At 43.1% G+C, this 18,964-nt stretch overlaps 1 protein-coding gene across 18 annotated transcripts in view; it reads left to right on the forward strand.

Annotated features, from left to right (window-relative positions):
* The window catches only part of LOC139578647 (receptor-type tyrosine-protein phosphatase F-like), a 432,132-nt gene that overhangs the window by 362,578 nt on the left and 50,590 nt on the right, over positions 1–18,964 (forward strand). For all 18 annotated transcript variants that reach the window (XM_071406531.1, XM_071406533.1, XM_071406534.1 and 15 more), the window contains 5 exons: positions 5,010–5,127; positions 7,069–7,510; positions 7,679–7,818; positions 8,958–9,055; positions 14,121–14,377. In XM_071406531.1, coding sequence (XP_071262632.1) covers positions 5,010–5,127; positions 7,069–7,510; positions 7,679–7,818; positions 8,958–9,055; positions 14,121–14,377 — 1,055 coding nt within the window. The remainder of the gene's footprint in view (positions 1–5,009; positions 5,128–7,068; positions 7,511–7,678; positions 7,819–8,957; positions 9,056–14,120; positions 14,378–18,964) is intronic.

The raw sequence follows: 18,964 nt of genomic DNA on the forward strand, positions 1-18,964 counted from the left end.
TGCCTTGATTACAGCTTTGGAAAACCAGCTTCACTTGGACAACTTTTCAAACAGCCTTGAAGGAGTTCCCACATATGCTGAGCACTTGTTAGCTGCTTTTCCTTCACTCTGCAGTCCAACTCATCCCAAACCATCTCAATTGGATTGAGGTCGGGTAGTTGTGGAGGCCAGGTCATCTGATGCAGCACTCCATCACTCTCCTTCTTGGTCAAATAGCGCTTACACAGCCTGGAGGTGTGTTGGGTCATTGTCCTGTTGAAAAACAAATTATAGTACCACTAAGTGCCAACCAGAAGGGATGGAATATCGCTGCACAATGCCATGGTAGCCATGCTGGTAAAGAGTGCCTTGAATTCTAAATAAATCACTGACAGTGTCACCAGCAAAGCACCCCCACACCATCGCACCTCCTACTCCATGGTTCATGTTGGAAACCACACGTGGAGACATTTTATTTGTCACATGCACCGAATACAACAGGTGTAGTAGGCCTTAAAGTGAAATGCTTACTTACAAGCCCTTAACCAACAATGCAGTTAAGAAAATACCTACAAAAAAAAGTAAGAGATAAGAATAACAAATCATGAAAGAGCAGCAGTAAATAACAATAGCAGGGCTATATACAGGTGGTACCGGTACAGAGTCAATGTGCGGGGGCACCGGTATCCTACTCTGTGTCTCACAAAGACACAACGGTTGGAACCAAATATCTCAAATTTGGACTCATCCGACCAAAGGACAAACTTCCACCAGTATAATGTCCATTGCTTGTGTTTCTTGGCCCAAGAAATATCTTTGCAGAAATTTGACCATGAAGGCTTTATTCACACAGTCTCCTCTGAACAGTTGATGTTGAGATGTGTTTGTTACTTGAACTCTGTGAAGCATTTATTTGGGCTGCAATTTCTGAGGCTGGTAACTAATGAACTTATCCTCTGCATCAGAGGTAACTCTGGGTCTTCCTTTCCTGTGGCGGTCCTCACGAGAGCTAGTTTCATCATCGCGCTTGATGGTTTTTGCGACTGCACTTGCAAAAACTTTCAAAGTTCTTGACATTTTCCAGATTAACTGACCTGGTCTCAAAGTTTTTATTTTATTTATTTTTTATTTCACCAGGTAGGCTAGTTGAGAACAAGTTCTCATTTGCAACTGCGACCTGGCCAAGATAAAGCATAGCAATTCGACACATACAACAACACAGATTTACACATAGAAGAAACAAAACATAGTCAATAATACAGTAGAACAAAAGAAAACAAAAAGTCTATATACCGTGAGTGCAAATGAGGTTAAGATAAGGGAGTTAAGGCAATAAATAGGCCATGGTGGCGAAGTAATTACAATATAGCAATTACACACTGGAATGGTAGATGTGCAGAAGATGAATGTGCAAGTAGAGATACTGGGGTGCAAAGGAGCAAGATAAATAAATAAATACTGTATGGGGATGAGGTAGGTAGATAGATGGGCTGTTTACAGATGGGCTATGTACAGGTGCAGTGATCTGTGAGCTGCTCTGACAGCTGGCGCTTAAAGCTAGTGAGGGAGATATGAGTCTCCAGCTTCAGAGAATTTTGCAGTTCGTTCCAGTCATTGGCAGCAGAGAACTGGAAGGAAAGACGACCAAAGGAGGAATTGGCTTTGGGGGTGACCAATGAGATATACCTTCTGGAGCATGTGCTACGAGTGGGTGCTGCTATGGTGACCAGTGAGCTGAGATAATGCGGGGCTTTACCTAGCAGAGACTTGTAGATAACCTGTAGCCAGTGGGTTTGGCGACGAGTATGAAGCAAAGGCCAACCAACGAGAGCGTACAGATCGCAATGGTGTGTAGTGTATGGGGCTTTGGTGACAAAACGGATGGCACTGTGATAGACTGCATCCAGTTTGTTGAGTAGAGTGTTGGAGGCAATTTATAGATGACATCACCGAAGTCGAGGATCAGTAGGATGGTCAGTTTTACTAGGGTATGTTTGGCAGCATGAGTGAAGGATGCTTTGTTGCGATATAGTAAGCCGATTCTAGATTTAATTTTGGATTGGAGATGCTTAATGTGAGTCTGGGAGAGTTTACAGTCTAACCAGACACCTAGGTATTTGTAGTTGTCCACGTATTCTAAGTCAGAGCCGTCCAGAGTAGTGATGCTGGACGGGCGAGCAGGTGCAGGCAGTGATCGGTTGAATAGCATGCATTTAGTTTTACTTGCATTTAAGAGCAGTTGGAGGCCACGGAAGGACAGTTGTATGGCATTGAAGCTCGTCTGGAGGTTAGTTAACACAGTGTCCAAAGAGGGGCCAGAAGTATACAGAATGGTGTCGTCTGCGTAGAGGTGTATCAGAGAATCACCGGCAGCAAGAGCAACATCATTGATGTATACAGAGAAGAGAGTTGGCCCGAGGATTGAACCCTGTGGCACCCCCTTAGAGACTGCCAGAGGTCCGGACAACAGGCCCTCCGATTTGACACACTGAACTCTGTCTGAGAAGTAGTTGGTAAACCAGGCGAGGCAATCATTTGAGAAACCAAGGCTGTCGAGTCTGCCAATAAGAATGTGTTGATTGACAGAGTTGAAAGCCTTGGCCAGGTCGATGAATACGGCTGCACAGTAATGTCTCTTATCGAATTTGAAACAGTGCTATACAGCTACCCAGCCTAAAACCCCAAAGATCAAGCAATGCAGATGTAGATGCAAAGTGGCTAGGAAAAACTACCAAGAAAGGCAGGAACCTAGGCAGTAACCTATTACATACCTCTGATCTTAACTGACTCCCCTCCTCCCCACCGCTCTCTCGCTCATCTCATGGATCCCTGCTCAGTCAGAGGAGAAAAAACCTCTCCAAGTCTTTTATGGGCTTATGTGTCAACGATTTAATGAGTTCCTTTTGAAATGGAGAAAGAACATGTGCACTTAGATGTAGATGTGTGTGTGTGAGTGGGGGGGTCTGAGAGAGAGAGAGAGATCTACATTTTTTATTTGTGTCGTGTACTGTATGTTTGTGTGGTTTGTGTATGTGTGCTTGGGTTTTATGTATGATGTGCTCAGTGTTGACTTTTTATTGGTTTGCTTGTTATAGCCTACAATTTACAGTTAGATACAAACTGCTTTAAAGCCTTTGGTTCTGCCCAGTCAGAGAGAGAGAGAGAGGGAAAACCTTGGAACAATTTGACTTACCTTCAAGAGTGTCTGACTAGTTCTGTGTCCCAAATGGCTCCCTGTTCCCTAGTGCACTACTTTTGACCAGAGCCATATGGGTACCTGGTCAAAAGTAGTGCACTGTATAGGCAATAGGGTGCCATTTGCAAGACGCTGTGATCAAAGCTGTGACAACTGTATTTGTTTTTCGGTTGTGTAATTCCACACTGGTCAATGGGTTTTTATTTCTGGATTGTATACCTAAAAATCATGAAGAATGAGGAGATATTTAGAAAATTACTCAGACACAGTACTGAGACACAGTAACCGCATGAGTGATGAGTACTATCCAACTCTAAAATGTCTGTTATGGCAACAGTACTTTTTCCTTCACACAGACAATATCTCTTTCAGCAACCTTGTTTGGGGTAAGTTGTAAAATACAGCAATGACCCTACCATCAGACAATACAACCAAATGTTAATGTTTCTGCACCTGAGGGACAGACACATAGTAACTAAAGTGAAACATATTGAATATGCATCTCTTCATCACGTAGAACAAGTAGAGGCGGCATCTTGAGTACAGCCAATCTTGAGGACAGATATCGATGAGGACAGATCAATTTTAGATTTCTTCCCAAGCAGTTTATGAGTACCAAGCTGACCCCTCTTACAATCATCCAATGAACACAGTTAGTATATACACTCAGTGGCCAGTATATAGGTACACCCATCTTGTACCGGGTCGGAACCCCCTTAGCCTCCAGAACAGGCTGAATTATTTGGGGCATGGAGACATTGCTCAATTGGTATCAACGGACCTAACATATGCCAGGAAAACATTTCCCACACCATTGCCACCAGCCTGTACTGTTGACACCAGGCAGGATGGGGCCATGCTGCTTACGCCAAATCTTCACTCTGCCATCAGCATGACGTAACAGTAACCAGGATTCGTCGGACAATTCATGTTTTTCCACTCCTCAATTGTCCAGTGTTGGTGATTGCGTGCCAACTGAAGCCACTTCTTCTTGTTTTTAGCTGATAGGAGTGGAACCCGGTGTGGTCGTCTGCTGCAATATCCCATCCGTGACAAGGACAGACGAGTTCCGAGTGTTCCGAGATGCCGTTCTACACACCACCATTGTACTGGGCCACTATTTTCCTGTTTGTGGCCAGCCTTTTAGCTTGCATGATTCTTGCAATTCTCCTTCGACCTCTTATGAACGAGCTGTTTTCGCCCACAGGACTGCCGCTGAATGTATGTTTTTTGTTTGTCGCACCGTTCTCGGTAAACCCTAGACACTGTCATGCGTGAAAAGCCCAGGAAGCTGGCCATATCTGAGATACCGGAAACGGCGTGCCTGGCATTGCCGATCATACCATGCTCAAAGTTGCTTAGGTCACTCTTTTGGCCCATTCTAACGTTCAATCGAACAGTAACTGAATGCCTCAATGCCTGTCTGCCTGCTTTATATAGCAAGCCTCAGCCACGTGACTCACTTCTAGGAGCTAACCATGTGGTGGTGTACCTTATAAACTGGCCACTGAGTGTACATGGTTTAATCTCAGTTCTTATATCACCACAGCAACATGGGAGTACCAAAATTGTTCTCTATTTATTTTCAATCCATTTGAGCTTTGTTCGTACCTTTACCTTCTCTGCAACCATTTCTCAGAAAGAAATGCAATGCTTTGGGAGTATTTCAAATGCTACACTGACGTATTGTGTGTGTGCGTGTGCGCTTGACTGCCTAACCCTACCAGAGTGCACTGAACACAGTACAGTGGATGAAGGCTGGGCCATTGTGTTAGGCATCATCTCATCATAGCATTAGTCTAACATGGGCTGTTTGTGCATTTCTCTCCACCAGGAGACTGTCATAACAGGCCTGCTCCCTGAGACCACCTACTCTGTCACTGTGGCAGCCTATACCACCAAGGGGGATGGGGCACGCAGTAAGGCCAAGGTGGTCACCACAACAGGAGCAGGTGTGTAGAGCTGCACACAAACACAAACACACACACGCAGGAGCAAGTGTGTACAGCTAAATCATTGCTCCTTCTTGATCAGGTGATTATTGTGAAAGAGAATGTTTTCTTCCAAAATGGCACGGCAGTACAAATATCAATGTCAATATAATGAAAAATCTAATCTAAAATAACAAGTAGAAGAAAGTAGTATGCAGTGCATTCGGAAAGTATTCAGACCCCTTCCCTTTTTCCACATTTTGTTACAGCCTTATTATAAAATTGATGAAATTAATTATTTTCCTCATCAATCTACACACAATACCCCATAATGACAAAGCGAAAACAGGTTTATGTACATTTTTGCAAATTTTTTTTTTTTAATTGCTCAGGTGTATCCTCTTTCCATTGATCATCCTTGAGCTGTTTCTAGAACTTTTTTGGAGTCCAGCTGTGGTAAATTCAATTGATTGGGCATGATTTGGAAAGGCACATACCTGTCTGTATAAGGTCCCACAGTTGACAGTGCATGTCAAAGCAAAAAAACAAGCCATGAGGTCAAAGGAATTGTTCGTAGAACTCAGAGACAGGATTGTGTCGAGGCACAGATCTGGGGAAGGGAAACCAAACATTTCTGCAGCATTGAAGGTCCCCAAGGACACAGTGGCCTCCATCACTCTTAAATGGAAGAGGTTTGGAACCACCAAGACTCTTCCTACAGCTGTCCGTCCGGCCTAACTGAGCAATCTGGGGACAAGGGCCTTGGTCAAGGAGGTGACCAAGAACCCGATGGTCACTCTGACAGAGCTCCAGAGTTCCTCTGTGGAGATGGTAGAACCTTCCAGAAGGACAACCATCTCTGCAACACTCCACCGATCAGGGCTTTATGTTAGAGTGGTCAGACGGAAGCCACAACTCAGTAAAAGGCACATGACAGCCCCTTGGAGGTGGCCAAAAGGCACGAGAGAAACAAGATTCTCTGGCCTGATGAAACCAAAATTGAACTATTTGGCCTGAATGCCAGGTGCCACATCTGGAGAAAACCTGGCAACATCCCTATGGTGAAGCATGATGGTGGCAGTATCATGCTATGGGGATGTTTTTCAGCGGTAGGGACTGGGACACTAGTCAGGATCGAGGCAAAGATGAACAGAGCAAAGTACATAGAGATCCTTTATGAAAACCGGCTCCAGAGCGCTCAGGACCTCAGAATTGGGCGAAAGTTCACCTTTCAACAGGACAATTACCCTAAGCATATAGCCAAGACAACACAGGAGTGGCTTCGGGACAAGTCCTTGAATGTCCTTGAGTGGCCCAGCTAGACTCCGGATTTGATCCGATTGAAAATCTCTGGAGAGACCTCCCCATCCAACCTGACAGAGCTTGAGAGGATCTGCAGAGAAGGATGGGAGAAACTCCCCAAATACAGGTGTGCCAAGCTTGTAGTGTCATGCCCAAGAAGACTCAAGGCTGTAATCGCTGCCAAAGGTGCTTCAACAAAGTACTGAGTAAAGGGTCTGAATACTTATGCAATTTCAGTTTATTTTTTATACATATAAACTAGCAAAACAATCTAAAAACCTGTTTTTGCTTTGTCATTATGGGGTATTGTGTGTAGATTGATGGGGGGGAACATATTTTTATTCCATTTTAGAATAAGGCTGCAACGTAACAAAATGGGGAAAAGGTCAAGGTGTCTGAATCTTTCCAAATGCACTGTATGTACACAATAGGATGTACAGTATAAATGGTGAATGTGCAGTAGTACTCACTCTGACTGGCTTGACCTGAAACTGCCCTTTTACTCTGACTGCTCACAATGGTTGCCTCCCAAATGGCCCCATGTTCCCCATATAGTGCACTACTTTCGACCAGGGCCCATTAGATGTGTTCTATGTCATTTTTAAGTGTTTTTTTTATGTCATTATCCTAATGATCCCAATCCCTCTCTTTACCCATTAGTCCCAGGCAAGCCCACTATGATGATCAGCACCACCATCGGTAACACAGCCCTCATCCAGTGGCAACCTCCGAAGGAGATGGTGGGAGAGCACATGGGCTACCAGCTGCAGTACAAACGTATGGAGGAGTCGTCATTCACCGTAAAAGACTTCAAGAAGATAGAAGACCACTTTACCGTCACCGGCCTGCACAAGGGCGCCACCTACGTCTTCAAGCTCTGTGCCAAAAACCGGGTGGGCAACGGGGAGGAGTACGCGAAGGAGATTACCACGCCGGACGATGTGCCCAGTAGCTATCCCCAGAATCTGAGCGTTGTGGGCCTGACCACCACCACCACCAAGCTGGCCTGGGAGCCTCCGGTGCTGGCTGAGAGGAACGGGAAGATTGTCCAGTACGTTGTGGTGTATAGAGATATCAACAGCCAGCAGAACCACACCAACAGGTATTACTCAATACCAATGTAAATAATGTTTTTTAAACACCTTCTGAGACATTGATAAAACACTTAACACAGAAAGTCTTCACTTTATCTCAATGAAGTCAATCTTGGATAGTCCATTGTCCTAAAACAGAGGTATCTTATCTTCTCTTCTCTTATCTGCCTCAACAGCACGACAGAGTCCCAGATGACCATCATGGGGCTGCAGCCTGATACCACCTATGATATCAGGATCAGTGCATTCACCAGCAAGGGAGGGGGACCAATCAGTCCTAGTATACAGAGCAGGACCATGTCTACCGCCATGCCAGGTGAGAATGTGGTGGACAAACGCAATGCAGGTGTACACACAAACCCGAGTGTGCGCATGTGAACACACACGCTCGCACACACACACACACACACTGAGAGCATGATCGTGTTGACCTCCATGCCTTATGAGCTCTACTGATCTGTATAAATAGTCTCACACAGATGCAGACAACACCAGACCCACATGCGCACAGGCATGCAAGCAAGCATACACACACACACACACACACACAACCCCCACACCCCTCCCCCCACACACACAGATATACATCCACAGTCTCTCTGGCACAGACAGAGCAGATGGTATGGGAGAGGAACAGATGCGTAGCTGTGTGTGTGGAAGCTGGTGGCAACTGGACTAGAGTTGCAGAACCAGTCCAGCGTAACCAGTACAGCAGCACCATGGAACACTCCTTTCATGTTCATATTAGGGCACATATGGCTCATGTGGAAATATATGCTAAGCTTCCTGCTACTAGCTATTCATAGTCAAATCTAATGCACAGAGGCCTAGGAGGCAGCTACCAGATACTGGGATTCAGATCCCACCGTTTTACACCCCACCAGTTACAGTAAAGTTTAATGTAGAAGAAAGCTCATGTGAGTAGTTCCCCTGATGTTTTATCATGCATATATTTATGTTAAAGTGTAAATGCAATAACATCACTTAATGTTACCATTAAAAAGTATGGGTCACTGAACATTAGTGAACTATTATGAATTAGATATCTCTTCAGAGACTCGTTTCATAATCTGTTTATCTGCTCTCTATCTGCTTTGTGTCCCTTTCTATTTTATCTCCCAAGATGCTCTATGGTTCTATCATGTTACAGCAAGTACAGATGACAGTGCTCTTGTATAATTTACCCTCTGTGTGGTTCCTCTGTCTCCGTCACCTCTGTTTCACCCCTCTCTCCCCCACCTAACCTCTGTCTCTTCACTCTCTCCCCACCTCACCCTCTGTCTCCCCCAACTCACCCTCTGTCTCACCCCTCTCTCACCAACTCCTCCTCTGTCTCACCCCTCTCTCCTCCACCTCACCCTGTCTGCCCCACCTCACCCTCTGTCTCCCTCGTCTCTCCCTTAATCTCACCCCTCTCTCTTCCGTCTCACCCTCTTTCTCCCCCAACCCCCCCAGAGTTCACCAAAAACTTTGGTGTGAAAGCCGTGATGAAGACGTCAGTGCTGCTGACTTGGGAAGTGCCAGAAACATACAAGTCTCAAGTGCCTTTCAAAGTAAGTAAAGACAACTCCATCCTGATAGCGTGCCTTTCGCCTGCACAGATTGAGGGAATTGCATTGTGTGTGAGTGACGCCACTTTTGTCAGTGGACAATGGAAAGAAGGCTCACACAACACAATGGAGGGGATAGGATTGAAATATGTACTGAAATATCATGGGAATGAGGAAAGATATGGCCAAGCTTGAAATAATTGGTTACGCTTTGTATTCCATCACACGTGGTCCATAACTGTCCTGAGGTTCATATAGAAAACAAAACAAGGAAGAAGGGAGAATATAATCATAGTGCACTCTAAAAAATGCTGGGTTGTTTGGTTGACCCAACTGCTTTGTTGCAGGTGTTGTGTCAGTTACTTGGGTTGTTTTCTTAAAAACTGCTGGGTTATTGAGATATGACCCAGCGGGTCAGAGCAGGAAGACTGGAGGCGTAGTTAAGTAGGGGCGTGGCTTTCAGATCTTTTTTCATTTGACACCCATGAGAGTAAATGTCATTTCTGTTCACTGGTTCTGTTGTATAGTTATCACATGACAAGGGTAAACTTTGACATTTTTGTAGGTGTAATGATACGTACAGAAGTGTATGAGTTTCCTTAAAGCCTTTGTAAATCCAGTGTTTGGATTTACAAATATTTAATAAGTTATAATGTTACTTTTTAATGTTTTCTTCTTTGTTGGGGTTTTATGGTGGTGTGCCAACCAATGTTAGACGCAATACCCCCACCTAGTGATTGGGAAACTAAACTAAGCTTTCTGAAGCATTGAGCATTGCCAGCTAATTGTGTCAAAAATAGGTTCATGAGGCTTTGATCAACATAGTGTACAGTAGTGGCACCTGCTGGTCAAAATAATTTAAAACAGACAAATTATTATAGATGACGTCCTACACGTCGTAGCAGGTGCGCAGGGTAGCCTTTTTATCTTCTACCGAAACCAATACCAAACCAATCAGGTGGTTGTTTGACAAAATGAAGCTTTGCACATCATTGATCACGTGCTTCTAATAAAGTAATACAAGCATCGGCACACTGCTTCAAAGTAAACTGCTTCACGATTTCGGCGTATGCCTCGGAGCTCCGGTATCATCATTGTAACATCACTACCTCGTCCTCCACCTCTGATCATCTTGAAAATCCTTTGTGGCTATTGAGGATTGAAACCAGTGGGTGGAGTATAAATGCCTTCCTTTTCCCCCTTCAGTAACTTGGTTCCAATGTCAAAATCTGAAATTATGTCGATGTAGTGCTCCTTTGGTCACTGCCATCTCGTTCTCAGCCACCCCCACATTAGGGATGGGCATTTTACCTTTTTTGACTGTTCAAGTACTGGAATTACTTTTTTTGAGTACTGGAGTACAAAAAATTGTACAAGGGCAGCACTGGCAAAAACATGTGTGTGTATATATATATATAAGGTGTATGTAAACTTAAACTGTATATACAGTTACATTTAAACTCAGTTTTTCACAATTCCTGACATTGTTTCACATACCTTGACTTTGTTGTCCGTAAGCCATTTTGCCACAACTTTGGAAGTATGCTTGGGGTCATTGTCCATTTGGAAGACTCATTTGCAACCAAGCTTTAACTTCCTGACTGATGTCTTGAGATGTTGCTTCAACATATCCACATCATTTTCCTCCCTCGTGATGCCATCTATTTTGTGAAGTGCACCTGTAGCAAAGCACCGCCCCAACATGATGCTGCCACCCCTGTGCTTCACGATTGGGATGGTGTTCTTCAGCTTGCAAGCATCCCCCTTTTTACTCCAAACACAATAATGGTCATTATGGCCAAACAGTTCTAATTTTGTTTCATCAGACCAGAGAACATTTCTCCAAAAAGAACGAACTTTGTCCCCATGTGCAGTTGCAAACTGTAGTCTGGCTTTTTTATGGCGGCTTTGGAGCAGTGGCTTCTTCCTTGCTGAGCGGCCTTTCAGGTTATGTCGATATAGGACTCGTTTTACTGTGGATATAGGTACTTTTGTACCGGTTTCCTCCAGCATCTTCACAAGGTCCTTCGCTGTTGTTCTGGAATTGATTTGCACTTTTCGCACCAAAGTACATTAATCTCTAGGAGACAGAACGCGTCTCTTTCCTGAGCGGTATGACGGCTGCGTGGTCCCATGATGTTTATACTTACGTATTATTGTTTGGACAGATGAACATGGTACCTTCAGGCATTTGGAAATTGCTCCCAAGGATGAACCAGACTTGAGTAGGTCTACATTTTTTTTTCTGACGTCTTGGCTGATTTCTTTTGATTGTCCCATGATGTCAAGCAAAGAGGCACTGAGTTTGAAGGTAGGCCTTGAAATACATCCACAGGTACACCTCCAATTGACTCAAATGATGTCAATTAGCCTATCAGAAGCTTCTAAAGCCATGACGTAATTTTCTGGAATTTTCCAAGCTGTTTAAAGGCACAGTCAACTTAGTGTATGTAAACTTCTGACCCACTGGAATTGTGACACAGTGAATTATATGTGAAATAATCTGTCTGTAAACAATTGTTGGAAAAAGTACTTGTGTCATGCAAAAAGTAGATGTCCTAACCGACTTTCCAAAACTATAGTTTGTTAACCTCTCTAGGGTATGTGGGACGGTAGCGTCTCACCTCTTCAACAGCCAGTGAAAGTTCAGGGCGCCAAATTCAAAACAACAGAAATCCCATAATTAAAATTCCTTAAACATACAAGTATTTTACACCATTTTAAAGATACACTTGTTGTAAATCCAGCCACAGTGTCCGATTTCAAAAAGGCTTTACAACGACAGCACACCAAACGATTATATTAGGTCAGAACCAAGTCACAGAAAAACACAGCCATTTTTCCAGCCAAAGACAGGAGTCACAAAAGGCAGAAATAGAGATATAATGAATCACTAACCTTTGATGATCTTCATGAGATGACACTCATAGGACTTCATGTTACACAATACATGTATGTTTTGTTCGGTAAAGTTCATATTTATATCCAAAAATCTGAGTTTACATTGACGCGTTATGTTCAGTAATTCCAAAACATCTGGTGATTTTGCAGAGAGCCACATCAATTTACAGAAATACTCATAATAAACAATGCTAAAAGATACAACTGTTATGCATGGAATTTTAGATCCACTTCTCCTTAATCAACCGCTGTGTCAGATTTCAAAAAACTTTACGGAAAAACCACAGTGCTCAGAGACCAACACAACCCAAACAGATATCCGCCATGTTGTGTAGTCAACAGAAGTCAGAAATAGCATTATAAATAGTCACTTACCTTTGATGATCTTCATCAGAATGCACTCCCAAGAATCCCAGTTCCACAATAAATGTTTGTTTTGTTCGATGAAGTCCATCATTTATGTCCAAATACCTCCTTTTTGTTTGCGCGATTAGCCCAGTAATCAAAATTCATGACGCGCGATCACTAGGTGCAGACGAAAAGTCTAAAAGTTCCGTTACAGTCCGTAGAAACATGTCAAACAATGTATAGAATCAATCTTTAGGATGTTTTTAACATAAATCTTCAATAATGTTCCAACCGGAGAATTCCTTTGTCTTCAGAAATGCAATGGAACGCAAGACTGTTGACATCTAGTGGAAGCCTTAGGAAGTGCAATATGACCACATTTCCACTGTATCTTGGATAAGCAAAGAGTTGAAAAACTACAAACCTCAGATTTCCCACTTCCTGGTTGGATTTTTTCTCAGGTTTTTGCCTGCCGTATGAGTTCTGTTATACTCACAGACATCATTCAAACAGTTTTAGAAACTTCAGAGTGTTTTCTATCCAAATCTACTAATAATATGCATATCCTAGCATCTGGGCCTGAGTAGCAGGCAGTTTACTCTGGGCGCGCTTTTCATCTGGACGTGAAAATACTGCCCCCTACCCAAGAGAGGTTAAAAATAAATTTTTGGAGTGGTTGAAAAATGAGTTTTAATTAATGACTCCAACCTAAGTGTATGTAAACTTCCGACTTCAACTACATATATATATATATATATATATATATATATTCAGTCAATAAAAAAACTAATGCCATTTAAGATTAATGTATTAAAACTCTAATATCAACTGGTTATATTATATCGTGGAACATACTCTTCAAAAAGGGAGTAACCTCAGCCGTATGGCGCTTGCTTGTAGAAGCCTATGGCTGTGCAATGGCATAGCATTGTTTTGTACATTTAGCAGACGAGATGCACTTATTTCCCGAGCACTTATCACAGTCAAGACACCTATTTTATAATAAAATATAACAGAATAGTGAGAAGTGATTCGCATCTCACGTCCGCAACAGTTATTCTTAAAGAGTGATCCTTTGAAACAAGGCTCGATTCGGTAAGTTGAATGGCACATTTTTCAGGTTCCAAATCAAAATCTGTGTTCTTTTCAATATAGTTTATTATGCCTGAGGGGAGGACGGCTCACAATAATGGCTGGAACAGAACGAATGCCATGGCATTAAACCATGTGTTTGATGTGTTTGATACCATTCCACTGATTCAGGTCCAGCCATTACCACAAGCCTGTCCTCCCCAATTAAGGTGCCACCAACCTCCTGTGACATGTACAAATGGAACACTAGGGTCAAAGCAAATGAACATTGTCTTCAAGACAACATTTTGACCAAATCGTTTTACAGTATTTGAAAAAAGAAGAAGAAGAAGTTTTGATGTCAGTTCATGTACTTGAGTACACGATTTACTCATGCTAATCCCTAACCCACGTGAGCAGGGACCCAAAGAAAATGAACTGTTGGTATTGAATCAAATATAAAATATATTTAGGTTTTTTAAACACTTTTTTGGTTACTACATGATTCCATATGTGTTATTTCATAGTTTTGATGTCTTCACTATTATTCTACAATGTAGAAAACAGTCAAATAAAGACAAACCCCGGAATAAGTAGCGGTGTACAAACATTTGACTGTATGTGTGTTTGTGTACGTGTGTGTGTTTGTGTACGTGTGTGCGTGTGCGTGTGTATATATATATATATATATATATATTATATATATATATATATTTAACTAAGCACTCCTCCCTGTGTCTCTATCTAGATACTGTATAACCAGCAGAGTGTGGAGGTGCAGGGGAACCTGAAGAGGAAGCTGATCACGAGGCTGCAGCCAGACACAGACTACAGCTTTGTGTTGATGTCTAGAGGGAACAGTGCTGGGGGTCTACAGCAGCAGGTCTCCATCAGAACCGCCCCGGACCTGCTCAAGACCAAACCCATCCAATACCAACACGACCCAGAGGAGGGGGGCAAGCTCACCATCACCCTACCCAAAGTCCCCACCACCGCCCCTGTCAGGTCTGTCCCGTAAACACTGTGGCTGTTACTGTCACTATCACCATCACCCTCACTGCTAAAACTAGGGCTATAACCAACTTCCGTCCTGTTCAGTGCTGGTGTGTCTGCATTGTGGCATGGTTATAAATCTGTTACTCCTGTTGTGTCACTATACCTCTAACTGGGGACCTGGGGGCGATTGTTCCTAAGTCGGGGATCTCTATCTGAGCCCACTCTATACAAGATGGCATTCTAAATCCCTATACCTATTAGTAATATGTATTATTGCCACTACTTGTATTATCCACCGCATCCTGTGCTTACTATAGTTGTATGCGACAAGTCAACATGAATCCTCCAACATCAAATGTCCCAACTATGTCCGTAAGAAGATAGGGGCGGCAGGTAGCCTAGTGGTTAGAGCGTTGGACTAGTAACCAAAAGGTTGCAAGAATCCCCGAGCTGACAAGGTAAAAATCTGTTGTTCTGCCCCTGAACAAGGCAGTTAACCCACTGTTCCTAGGCCGTGTGGTGGTTCATTTCTTTACTATCAAATGAGGAGAGACAAACTTATCACACAAGTTATACATAAACAAAATCTTTAATAGTGAGAGCTTTGCAATAGCAATGGCTGGTCAACCCATCACCATCTCTGATGATCCGTTGAGAGCGGCGAGACAAAAGTACAAAGATCTTTTCTAGCCAAGATACACCCATTTCAACCTACATGACGAACAACAGATATATAGAATGGGTCACAAGGTTAAGATTTGTATGAAAGATACCTATAATACATAGCAGACAGTATCTGCTGTGTCAACAGTTTTCGTTTTATAGACCAGTGTCAGTCCCTCCGACTCCAAGCTGGAACCATCTCTCCCTGGTACGGTATAGAACAGAAACATTAACTCATGCTCTGGAATGCTCTTTAGGTTTTATCACCCAAAAGGCATCGTAAATCTCCTGTCAGTGTTATCTCCCAGAGGCCCATCCTCAGTAGAACACACACACACACACACACACAATAGTTAACAATACTCTATTCTGTTGAAATAAAACAACCATTTGATGCAATTAAAGTATTATAACATAATCTTGCAATTTTGCCACCCATAGCCGTCATTGAAAATAAGAATTTGTTCTTCACTGACTTGCCTAGTTAAAAACAGGTAAAAAAAAAAGAACAGGAGAGGATAGAGAATGAGAATGGTTAGAGGATAAAGAATGAGTTGTCAAGTGTTGCAACTGTATGTTGTCTGGGTGCTACTTCATCTGCTCATCTATTTGGCTGGAGGCCAGAGCTATACTGTTAAAAGTAACACCCAGCACTTAAAGGAGCTGAGAGATGATTTGGACAGAGAGAAGATGACGCACAAGAGAGGCTAAAGAGGCTGAGCTCGCTGTAATTTAGGTCCAGAAGGCCTTCCTCACCAGACACACAGGAAAAAAAACATGGCTTTCCATGCTAATGCTAAATCAATAGGCTCAGATGAGCACGAGGACGGTGAAAGATTTATGGAGGATGAGGATCTGCACGCACGCACGCATACACACAAGCTGTGTCCTCCAGGGCCGCCTGGTTGGAGAACAACTCCAGTGCCTTTATATACGTCCCGCTATTCTACACACCAACATGAATAAATACTATAGTATTCTACACTACGGCATAAATACCATAGTGTTTTTGTATTGTAGTGTTTTTGCAGACTTTACTGTAGTATTTACTGTAGTTTTTTTTGCAGACTTCACTGTAGTATTAACTATAGTGTTTTTGACTACATTAATGCAGTATTTACTATAGTGTTTCTTCTTCAAGAAACCTACTGGAGAAATACTAAGATCACATTTTCAATAACCGGTCAGTCTGAACAGATAGTTCAAAGTTGATGCTATTTTCTATAACCTGTAGGGAACACAATATACTGCATGTTCTATACCTGGCATTTAGGTGTTTCAGTTATGGGTGGCAGAAATTGCGATATGGGGAATGGAATGGGCAGGGTATATGCATATTGAATACTGTAGAATTTACTAGTTAAAAGTGTGGTGTTTTTGCAGACTTTACTGTAGTACTGTACTACAGTGTTTTTTTGTGAATAATACTGTAGTATTCACTATAATATTCTACAGGATACTACAACATTCTATAGTAAGTACTACACATGATCGAGGGATAATACAGTGTGTAGTATTTGTATTCTACAGTATATTACATTTGACTACTTAATTCTATAGGAAGTACTGTAGTTTTCTATAGTCAACTGTAGTATTGTTTTGTGTGAGCAGTTCATAACCGCCTTGGTATTTTCACATTTATTTTCAGTGGTAGAGCAGTAGAGCGAGCACTATTAGGGATAAGTCTGCTGTCCTGCAATCATTACTAGTAAAAACCTTAAAAAATACGCTCTATCTAAAAACTCTGTGCTAGCAAGACATATTACTAGTAAAAACGCTATAGGAGAGGGCTGCCGTTTTATCGGCTCTTAACCAACCATGCTATTTTGTTAGTTTTTTTGCGTTGTTCATAACTTGTTTTGTACATATTGTTGCTGCTACCGTCTCTTATGACCGAAAAAAGCTTCTGGACATCAAAACTGGGATTACTCACCTCAAATTGGACGAAGAGTTCTTCTTCAATGAGTCGGACAGGAGGGATATACTACTACAGACACCCGACCAAGCCCAGATCCCCGTGATTCGCTGGAAAAGGAAACGGAGGTTTCGCAGAAAGAGATCAGGGTGCCTTGTGAGGATCAGGCGACCAGTGGCTAATCTGCACTTGCCTTCCATCCTGCTAGCTAACGTTCAATCGCTGGAAAATAAATGGGAAGAATTGAAAGCACGCATATTCTACCAACAGGACATTAAAAACTGTAATATCTTATGTTTCAACGAGTCGTGGCTGAACGACGACATTAAGAACATACAGCTGGCGGGTTATACACTCTATCGGCAGGACAGAACAGCAGCCTCTGGTAAGACATGGGGCGGGGGCCTATGCATAATTTGTAAACAATAGTGGGTGCACGATATCTAAGGAAATCTCAAGGTTTTCCTCGCCTGAGGTAGAGTATCTCATGATAAGCTGTAGACCACACAATCGACCTAGAGTTTTCAACTGTATTTTTCATAGCTGTCTACATACCACCACAGACCGATGCTGGCACTAAAACCGCACTCAATGAGCTGTATTCCGACATAAGCAAACAGGAAAACACTCATCCAGAGGTGGCGCTCCTAGTGGCCGGGGACTTTAATGCAGGGAAACTTAAATCAGTTTTACCTCATTTCTATCAGCATGTTAAATGTGCAACCAGAGGGAAAAAAATTCTAGACCACCTTTACTCCACACACAAAGCTCTCCCTCGCCATCCATTTGGCAAATCTGACCATAACTCTATCCTCCTGATTCCTGCTTACAAGCTACATTTAAAGAAAGAAGCACCAGTGATTTGGTCTATCAAAAAGTGATCAGATAAAGCTGATGCTAAAATACATGACTGTTTTGCTAGCACAGACTGGAATATGTTCCGGGATTCATCAGATGGCACACCACATCAGTCACTGGCTTTATCAATAAGTGAATCAAAGACGTCATCCCCACAGTGACTATACGTACATACCCCAACCAGAAGCCATGGATTACAGGCAACATTCGCACTGAGCTAAAGGGTAGAGCTGCCGCTTTCAAGGAGAAGGACTCTAACCCGGAAGCTTATAAGAAATCCCGGTATGCCCTCCGGTGAACCATCAAACAGGCAAAGTGTCAATACAGGACTAAGATCGAATCATACTACACCGGCTCCGATGCTCGAAGGACGTGGCAGGGCTTGCAAACTATTACAGAATACAAAGGGATGCACAGCCGAGAGCTGGCCAGTGACACGAGCCTCCCAGACGAGCTAAATCACTTCTATTCCCGCTTCGAGGCAAATAACACTGAAACATGAATGAGAGCATTAGCTGTTCCGGACGACTGTGTGATCACGCTCTCCGCAGCCGATGTAAGTAAGACCTTAAAACAGGTCAACATTCACAAGGCCGCTGGGCCAGAAGGATTACCTGGATGTTTACGCCGAGCATGCGCTGACCAACTGGCAAGTGTCTTCACTGACATTTTCAACCTCTCCCTGTCTGTCTGTAATACCTACATGTTTCAAGCAGACGATCATAGTCCCTGTGCCCAAGAACACTAAAGTAACCTGCCTAAATGACAAACGACCCATAACACTCACGTCTGTAGCCATGAAGGGCTTTGAAAAGCTGGTCATGGTTCACATCAACACCATCATCCCAGAAACCCTAGACCCAACCCAATTTACATACCGCACCAACAGATCCACATATGATGCAATCTCTATTGCTCTCCACACTGCCCTTTCCCACCTGGACAAAAGGAACACCTATGTGAGAATGCTATTCATTGACTACAGCTCAGCGTTCAACACCATAGTGCCCTCAAAGCTCATCACTAAGCTAAGGACCCTGGGACTAAACACCTCCCTATTCAACTGGATCCTGGACTTCCTGACGGGCCGCCCCCAGGTGGTAAGGGTAGGTAACAACACATCCGCCACTCTGATCCTCAACACGTGGGCCCCGCAAGGG

The sequence above is a fragment of the Salvelinus alpinus genome, chromosome 6 (genome assembly GCF_045679555.1).
Source record: "Salvelinus alpinus chromosome 6, SLU_Salpinus.1, whole genome shotgun sequence".
NCBI lineage: Eukaryota > Metazoa > Chordata > Actinopteri > Salmoniformes > Salmonidae > Salvelinus > Salvelinus alpinus.